Below are 9,896 nucleotides of genomic sequence, written 5' to 3' on the forward strand. Positions count from 1 at the left end.
GGTTGAGGGGAAGGGGACCTATTCATTATTCATTCCTATTATGACTATATAATGTATTGAACTTGTTTACATCACACCGTCAGGCAAGGACTCAGTAGCTAGTTTGACTGCCACATATTGCAATCATTGTAAAAATAAAATAAAAATAAAATACCTCTTTTCTGCTCTGCCATGCTGGTGTCCTAAAGAGTTAGCCAATATACAGATTGAAAACTCATGGGGAATTGAAGTAGTCACCAAGAAATGTTGTTGTCACCTGCTATTCCCAAGGGCATTGTACTTGAGAAAATTCTTCCATTTCTTGTATCACTCTGACTTCACTTACCAAGAAAAGCTATTTAGTGCTGATTGCAGAACTCTTGAACTCAGCCTGGCAGCTGCAGTGTGAGATTCTCAGATCTGAGCTTCTTGTTACTTATTTACATATTCTTTGGAAGTGATTTTTTTCATGACTATTTGAAACCCTCTCTGGACCTGACATCCTGTAATAGCTGACACCTAAAACTCACCATGTTTTTGGTTCTTTTTCTCCTTGTCTTACAGATAATAGACGGGTGCCTTTGGAAAGGTCACGCTCTCGCCACAGTGGAGCTATCTCATCTAAGTGATTCCTGATGCCAAAGAATATAAAAATATTTAAATATACAAAATCACTCATTTTTAGAAGGACAAAGCATACAGTCAAGAGATGGAGAGGAAATATATGCATTTCTGCAAAGATCAAGCTAAGCCGTATGACATAGCCAGCATTTGTGAAGCTACTGCAAGGTTCCTCACACAACTACACTAATATGAACATAATTATTGAGGTTATAAAATGTGTGTTCCATTATAGTGTAAAGATGTGTATTACTTGTTATTGTGTGTGACCTGATGGTGATGGTGAAAAGTGTAAGAAAGTGAAGAGTTCTAAGAATGTTGAAAACATCCAGTTTGTCAAAATTTACAATGTTACTCATATTTGCAGGTCACCCTCCGCAAATAAAGGAGAAAAAGAGAAGAGAGGAATAGAAAGAAATAATTTCTCAATGTCTGCTTCTGATTCTTGTTACACAGGAAATGAAAAGGCTAATGAAACTGTGCATGTTAACAATTTAGAGAGGCACTGACGTTGCATACGCTGTAAGAGAAGCCACTTTGGAAACTCAAACAAGTATTGCTTCAGCCCCATCAGGTTATGTAGAATCTTATTGCCAGTGAAAGCTGATATAGTCATCTACTTTGGCTGAAATTAAACTTACTAATCTAAAGTGTTAGCATGATATTGCAGGTACTTATTGTTGATCAAACTAAACCAAAGTTTAACAGAAGCAGTTAATACGATTTAAATTTTATTTAAGGAAGTGTTTTCTAATTATGCACGTATATCTACTTTCTACAAATACTTTATATGGCTATTTTTGAGAAAAACTTCACATTTTAATGTTTATGCTAAGGATGAACCTGACAGTTCTATTACCTTTATTTAAGTTTTTAAAGGTAAATATTGATTCCTAATCTCTGTGGTTTATTTCTTCTCTATCACTTCTTTCTCCCATGACCCCCTTGAAAGCAGGGGATAGAATTCTAGAAGACCCGAGAGGGAAAAGATTTCTCTCTGCAGGAGGCAGTAGAAAACTGAAAGGTCAGTTGTTTTATCTGCCTTTCTACTCCCCTTTTCAATTCTTCCTTGGTGGTCTGAAGAAGAAGAAAAATGTATGTATGTGTATATATATGCCTATATTTATATCTCCTATTACAGTAATTCCACATCCCAGTGACTAAGTGAACTTTTCAGTCATCATACTTACTTACCTATATTAACCAATTAAAATCATGCTGCCATAAACAACTTTAGGAGTAAAATAGGCTCTATGTTTTTCTTAAATCAATGAGAGAATAAGAATATAACATAAAATGTCTATTATTTTAAAATATGCATCGAAGTAAGATGGTATAACTTCTCTGCAGTGCAATTTTAAGATTAATCCACACAGATGATTATTGTAAAAGATTTCTTATGTGTATATATCTAATATAGAGAATCCTATTTCTTCTCTGAAGAGCATTGTAGACATTCACAAAGAACAAAGGACTGACTTGGCAAGTCACCCCTTGAGATGAAGGAAAAAAGTGACCAATAGCTCCCCGTTTCCTTTATACAGATGTATAATGATGAAAACTGCTGCCTTTTCTTCCAGTGCATTCTTACTTGGAAAAATACTTTAAAAAGCTCTGAAGCTGCTACAGTAGAAAAATCAAAAAGAATTACACTATCTGAGATTTTACAGCTTTAGCTCAAGAAACACACATAGGCACACACAAATTTAAGAAGCATATCAATTTCTCAGTTTTTTAACAACAATAAAATACAGGTTCTACTACTTTATGTAAATATTTAATGTGTGTATTTTTGACTTCACCAAGTCATTTCTGAAATCTTCATGGTAGAGCTTCTTTAAATCTTTTCATAGCTTTTTATTCTGTAGGAGAATGGTATTTTGAAAGGTTAACCCTGACTAAAATTAAGGGGTATTTGCCATACCATGTTATCAAACTGGTCAAGGTAGAAATACTAACATATATCACCTTTTCCAGGTGTGAACTTGCCTTATTTTATATTTTGTGGAAAAAATCGAAGTACTACTATTGATAAATTATATATTTGTATTTAGAGCAATCCCACATGCTTCTCACAAATGTTATGATGCCTTTTCAGGGTCTTTCATGAAGTTCCAACAATTGAGTTCAGGGAATTACTTCACAGATTCATAATGGTCCTGCTCTAGCTATTTGCAGTCAAGATTTTTAAAGTATCACCAAAAAAGTGCATAGTGATGTTTCTAGTAATGAAACAGATTATACCAGGGGTCTCCAATCAGCAGGCCATGTACCAGTAGCGTCCGTGGCCTGTTAGGAACCATGGATGAGTGAGCTAACCTTCCCTTGCATTTACCGCCTGAGCTCTGCCTCCTGCCCTCCCCCCTCCCCTGCCCCTGGAAAATGGTCTTCCGTGAAACTAGTCTGTAGTGCCAAAAATATTGGGGACCACAGGATTATACTAAAGCGTTTTGTTGGATTTATTACTACCACTTGTGAGAAGCACCAGTTTATGAAGATTTCCTTTGGAATGATGTAAAAAATCATAAAACCCTTAAAATAATGACTAGTTTTATTAGTTTGCTTTGGCTGCTATAACAAATGATCACAAACTTGGTTGCTTAACACATCAGAAATGTATTCTCTCACAGTTCTGATGACCAGATATCTAAAACCAAAAACCATGCTCCCTCCAGAGGCTCTAGAAGAAAAGCTCCCCTTGCCTCTTCCAGCTTGTGGTGGCTGTTGGCATCCTTGGGTCATGGCCACATCTCTCTGCCCCATTTTCGTAGTCCCTTCTCTGTGCACCTACTCTCCCTCTGCCTCTCTCTTATAAGGACACACTTAGGTGGCATTTAGGACCCACTCAGATAATCCAGGGTAATTTTATCTGAAGGTCCTAAACATAAGTACATCTGTAAAATATTTTTTTCCAAATAAGGTAACATTCACAGGTTCTGAGGATCGTGTTATAAATATTGCGTTTATTGGAGATGACCCTTGGCCCACTATAGTCTGCCCTTTGTTCCCACCCCCAATTTTAGGTCTGTCCCATATGCAAGATATCTTCACTCCATCTCAACATTTTCCCCAAGTCTTAACCTCTTACAGAATCATCTAAGTTCAAAATTTCATCCAAACCTCATCAGTTTAAAAGTCCCAGATATCATCATCTAGATCATCTAAATCAGGTGTAGGTAAAATTCCTGGGGCAAAATTCCTCTCCATCTATGGATCGGTACAACAAGAAATCAAGTTATCTGCTTCCAAAACACAATGGCAGAACAGGCATTGGAGAATAGTTGTGGACATTGGTATTTCAAAAGGGAGAAAATGGAATGTAGAAAGGAGTCATCTGCCCCAATAATGTGCAAAATTCAGACAGCAAAATTCCCTTAGGTTTCAAAGCCTGACAATAATCCTCCTTGTCTCGGGGCTTTGGGCCGGTAGCTCTGCACTCTTGGTCCATGTATTGAATCTCTCCCTCTCTGCCCATGGCGTTCACTTCTGCATCTGCTTGCGTGCTTGGGCCTCTGCCTCTGTACCTGCAGCTCTACTCTACAGGTGATCCTTTACATTGAAGGGTAGCACCTGTTTGCTGTTTTAGCACCCTGTCTGCTGCCTGTAAAAGTTTAGCAGTCTTGACAACTTTATCTCATTTTGTCACATCTCTGTCCCTTTCAGGCTAACCTAAAAATGTTTCTGCTGGTATAACAGTCTAAAAAACTCTGCCTCCTGTGTATGTCACATTGATTCAATAGTGATACAAGAGAGTCCTCGTGGATCTTTGCCAGATAACCCCATATCTATTCCTGGCTTCTATTGAGATGGCTGAGTGGATCCATGCCTAATTACTCCAGCACTAGCCCAAAATCATCTAGCCACATGCTTGGCTTTATCGCCAAAGCACACTATGCTAATGTTAGCATCTTTTACAATCTGAATAGGCTCAGAATTTCCTGAATCACCAAGTAGTGGTTTCTTTTTGCTTCATAGCTCTTCAATTTCTCTCTTTCCGCTTGTATTTTAATATGAGCTCAAGTAGAAACTAGACCATACCTACAAGCTTTGCTTAGAAATCTCAGCTAAATATTCAAGTTCATCACTTACAAATTCTACTTTCCATACAACCATTGGAAACATTTCAGATAAGACTTATGCCTCTATATAACAAGGATCACATTTCCTCTCATTTCCATGAAATATTCCTCAGTTCCTTCTAAGCCCTTACCAGAACCTTGAACATTCATATTTTTACCAACAGTTTATTTAAGGCAATCTGCATTTTTTCTATCACATGCATCAGAATTTTTCCAGCCTTTACCCATTATCCAATTCCAAAGCTATGTCTACATTTTTAGGTGTTTGATATAGCAGGACCTTATCTTCTAGTACTAAACTCTGTATTAGTTTCCTGTGGCTGTTGTTACAGATTACTGTAAATGTCATAGCTTAAATCAACAGCTATTTATTCTCCTATTGTTTTGCAGGCCAAGAATCCGAAATTGAGGTGTTAGCAGGGCTATACTCCCTCTGGAGGCTCTAGGGAGGAAATCTCTTCTTTGCCTCTTCCAGTTTCTTGTGACGCTCTGCTCAAATCAGTCTCTGCTCTGTCTTCACATCACTTTTCCCTCTGCGTATCTAATCTGCCTCTGCCTCTGCCTCTGTCCTCCTAGAAGGACATTTGAGATGCCTTTTAGGGCCTACCTGGTTAATCTACAATAATCTCCTCATCTCAAAATCCTTAACTTCATTTGTGAAGAACCTTTTTCTAAATAAAGTAACATCACAGGTTTGGGGAATTATGACATGGACATACCTTTGGGGAGCCACCATTCAGTTCACTACAGTAGTCATTGCATATAAATATACTTTTCACTGTATAAAATGCATCCTCGGTGCTCAAGCCAAATTCAAGGTTGTCTCTAAAAGCTATTGTCTGCACAGGCTACTGCATGCTTTGATGTTAAATGGCTAAACAGGCTACTCTAAAATTAGGTTAATATTTTTGCTTCTATGGCCAGTTTGCTTGAAAAAATAATTGGTTGCAATTCTTAGTTCATCTCTTCTGCCCCTTTTATAGAATCTTTGACCAAATGTCTTCTATGATGCATAATGCAGGCATAAAACTACCTCTGATACAGAAAGGTTCTTTACAAGCTTATGTTAGATATTGTGAATCCTTTAGCTGAAGGGAGAGGTGACGACAAAGCCTGCTTTGAATGGTACTGATGGAGACTGTGCCCATGCCAAAACACTCAGAGGTATTTCAGTATCAGTAGAACTGTGGATTCATGATCTCCTATTGCCTTGGAATAAATACCTGTCTCTTTGCAGGACCAAGAATGACTTGCAATTTCTATGTAATGCATACTTATTCAATAAAGTTAAGATATACATTAAATGTTGTGCTGCCTGTGATAATTGATATCAAGGATGAGTGAAAAGGCACGAACTCAAGTGTTGAAACAGGATGGAAGAATGTTCTAGAAAGATAAACTTCAACTGAACAGAAATGCAAGAGTGTTACTATAAAGACCTGGTCAGGTGAGAATCATGGGATGTATTCAAAGACACACATACCTGTGGGAATCATAAGATTTTCTTGAAGTGTTCTTCAGCAGTGCTGGCCAGAATAGTGGAGAGATATTTGCACAACTTAAAAGTCCAGATAAGTCAGATGGGTAATTTGCATCCTCCAGAGAAACTGTTTCCACGGAAAAGGTTTTTATTTATTTATTTCTCGTCTCCATTGTAGAATGAAAGTAAATGGGCTTCAAATGCTCAGAGGAGTAAAAATCTGGAATGAGTAATTTAGGATTATAGGTGAATGGGCTTTCAAAAGAATTTCTCATCATAGGTGGGCCAACTTGAAGATGAAGGGTTGGACAAAGTATAACCAGGTCTATAAAAGATAGAGTCTAATGTACCTGGCAAAACATTGTTTCCCTTGGAACGGTTTGTTCCAGGAATCAAATACATAGGCTTTTTCTTCCCCAGAGGCCTAAGTAGTCAAATTCCTAAGTGGGGAGTTTTAGAAACAGTATCCGCAACTAGGAGAATTGGAGCTCAATGCCAAGATTTCAAAGGAAAGTGAGTGGTAACCTGAAAATTGATATATATATATATGTAGTGCATATAACATGCAGCATAGTTTTGATTTATAAAATGAAGAAAACTGTAGCCCAAGATCCCATTTACAGACTGAATTTATTTAAATGTCTATAACTCCAATAGCCACAAATAAAATATTACACTTAGCATCCATTGCAGGGGAAAACAACTTGCAATTTCATGAATTATGCAAATTTTGATGTTGGCCCAAGTTTTTTCTTGGAGATTGGCCAGAGTTTAATTTTTAGCCATGATGTCCTTATATCTTGGCTAATAGAGGCTCAACCAGTATTTTCACCTATATTTTGGCTCATTTACATCCAGACATTTTCACCTTTTGATGTTTATGAGCAAAGCACAAGAGCTGTTACCATACAATTAGAAATAGTAATAAACCTCAAGTTTCTCTACTTTGCTATAGCTTCCAATGTGGCTATTTTAATCACTGAGTGTCCATTTTGTGAGCACTGTTTTTCAGGACACAATTATGAATTAAACATAGCTGATGACTTCAGGGATTTCAGTCTACTGGGAGATGGGACAGATACAAAAATAATTGTAATTCAAAATGCCAAGAAATAGTAGTATCAAGAAGGCCTCAGGGTGGGCTGGGATGGGAGTAAAAGACAGAAAACTGTACTTGAACACCAATTAAATAAAAAATAAATAATTAAAGTAATAAAATAAAGTAAAAGAATTTATAAAAAGAAGGCCTCTGAGAGGTCAGACAAAAATAAACTACTTATATTTAGAGAGGCGAGGTGAGGTAGGTATTCAGGTGAGAAGCAGGTGTCAGTACAGATATTTTGGCAGAATGGCATTTGAAATGACATTTAAAGGGTAAGTTGATTTGGAAATGTGGTTTTATTCATTCAGTCAGTATTTAATGACCATGTGACATATGCAACCACAATGCTTGACTCAAAGGTGAACCAGATAGAAGTAGTCCCTATCCTCATGCAGCTTACTCATCTTTGTGAGGAAGGAGGGAAGTCATGAGCAGAAGTACAAACTTTGATAGGTATATGCAAGGAATATTGAACAATTCATTTTCATTGGAGTATGATGCCCATGAAAGGCAGAGTGGTCATGTGGTTTGGGCTCGATTTTATAAATTGTAGGGAAATACTGAGGGATTTTGAGGAAAGAAATACAACGGAGTACTTAAGGAAGATGACACTGGAAGGTCCGTGTAGGACAGAAAGGAGAGAGGTCACAAAAAGCCAACTTTGTTGGGAGCTCTTGCCAAAATACTTTTGGTAAAAAATGAGGGCCTAAACAAGGGTAGCATCAATGGGGCAGATCTAAAGTGGCATCTAAAGAACTGGCAATTAAGTCGAGGTTGAGGGGATGAAGAAAGGGTGGATTCAAATCTGACACCAAGGTTAGGAGAACAGCCGAACACAAGAAGAATAGCTCCCCTTTGTGGTTGTGATACCGTGGGTGTGCACAGATGCAGGTCTGGTGCTCGATACAGTTCTATTTTCTGTACTGCTGAATGGTTCATACAAGTTTTATATACAAGGAACATTAAGTCATAAAGACATATAGCGGACAGGAGAATATGATTCGGCACAAGAACTTACTTAGTGTTATTAGAGTGACTATGGTAATACGGGCAAAAGGAATTTCTCTAGGTTACATTTTTTCCTTTCCTTCTTATTCTCCTTATCTCTCACTTTCCCATTCCCTTCTCTTCTTTTTAATAATACTGCAAAGCAAAACATTGAATGGCTGTTCAAAGAAACAAAGAACTGACAGAGACTGGACATTAAAATGTACTGATTTACTGTTGGCCTCATAGTGACAGGAAAGGTATTTAGATGAAGTGTAATTTGTGGGGAAAGCTCTAATTAATTCACAACTAGGACTTAAATGCCTGGTTAATATTTTAAGCCATACATTTAAGAGGTTGTTGAACAATTATTACTCTCTAGAAGAATAACAAATTCTCCTATTTTATTATTTTCCTAGGAATCTCTCAGACTTCTAAACTGTGCCCAAGTCTATTTATTCTTTTTAGGCTAAATACCTTTCCATTCAAATAATCATAAGCTTTCCTTTCTCAATACATTTAACTTCTGGGTACATGTGACACTGAATGGCTTTATTTTAGCAAATATTAGCTTGTTTGGGAAGAGTACCTGGTTTATGAATCTGCTTCATCTCCCCCCTCACTTCCTACAAATATCTATTGTTATTGCCTCTCCATTTTCCTACAAACAACTGAATATCACAATGGGAATTAAGTTGAAAATACTCAAATACTATGAATTTTTTCTAAGAACAGTTTTGGGAAATCTATCACATGTAATATTAGAGTGGCCTAGACTTGGTGAAAAAAATCAAGTAGACTGAACAATTGGCAGCACTTATGGTGGCGCTTAGGGGGATGGAGGAAAGGCCAATGCAAGGAGTCATGAATAAGACTCCATAGCAGAATTCAGTATGATAAAAATGAAAAGTGCCTTTCAGATGTCAGTGGCCTTTTGACTCCAGAGCTTCTGTAAAGCCGACTTGCTGTGACCTTATATTGTGTGGTGCTTTGTACTTCTGAACGAACGTTTACTCTTCATATCCATTATTCCAGCATCGTGTTTCCTCTCAGTCTACAAGCACCCTCAAATTTCCTCCATCCAATTGAACTGTAACTTTCTTATGAACTTCTCATTCAAGGTTACTACTGGCCATCCGGTTGCTACTTCCTATTAATTCCTCTTAATCCTCATCCTGCTTACTTTCTCCCATACTTCCTGAAGGTACACCTAGCCCTGTATACTCCCACCACTCAGAAGACTCTTCAGTTCCCTTTATTTGTGGTTGTCTTCACATGATATCTAAATAGAGGTGGGATCTCCTGTGTTCATTTGTATTCTTCCCACAGCTGAGGTCATCTTAGTCATTTACATGGCTTCAACTATTTCCTACCAACAGATGACTCTGAGATCTCTCCTGAATCCCCAAAGCACTAAATTCAGTGTATTTCCAACCAAATTTATTCTCCAGCAAACCAATCCTTTTATTCAGGTTGTCTGTCATTATGGACACTACATTTTCCCCAATCTTTTAGGCTAGAAATGATAGCAGCATCTTATATTATTCCATGTCTCCTAATATCCAGTGAAGTACAGAAGCTGGTCTCCCTGTTTCAGTCCTTTACCTCTTCAATCCATCCTTCACACTGCTAGAGATCGCTTCCTAAA

At 37.5% G+C, this 9,896-nt stretch overlaps 1 protein-coding gene across 2 annotated transcripts in view; it reads left to right on the top strand.

Moving 5' to 3' along the window:
• The window catches only part of DIAPH2 (diaphanous related formin 2), a 902,023-nt gene extending 896,040 nt beyond the window's left edge, over positions 1-5,983 (top strand). For both annotated transcript variants that reach the window (XM_037060830.1, XM_037060831.1), the window contains one exon: positions 544-5,983. In XM_037060830.1, coding sequence (XP_036916725.1) covers positions 544-608 — 65 coding nt within the window. In that variant the 3' untranslated portion in view covers positions 609-5,983. The remainder of the gene's footprint in view (positions 1-543) is intronic.
• Positions 5,984-9,896: the final 3,913 nt, after the last annotated feature.

Source organism: Sturnira hondurensis, unplaced genomic scaffold, assembly GCF_014824575.4.
Source record: "Sturnira hondurensis isolate 20B ecotype Veracruz unplaced genomic scaffold, ASM1482457v3 Scaffold0012545, whole genome shotgun sequence".
Classification (NCBI taxonomy): domain Eukaryota; kingdom Metazoa; phylum Chordata; class Mammalia; order Chiroptera; family Phyllostomidae; genus Sturnira; species Sturnira hondurensis.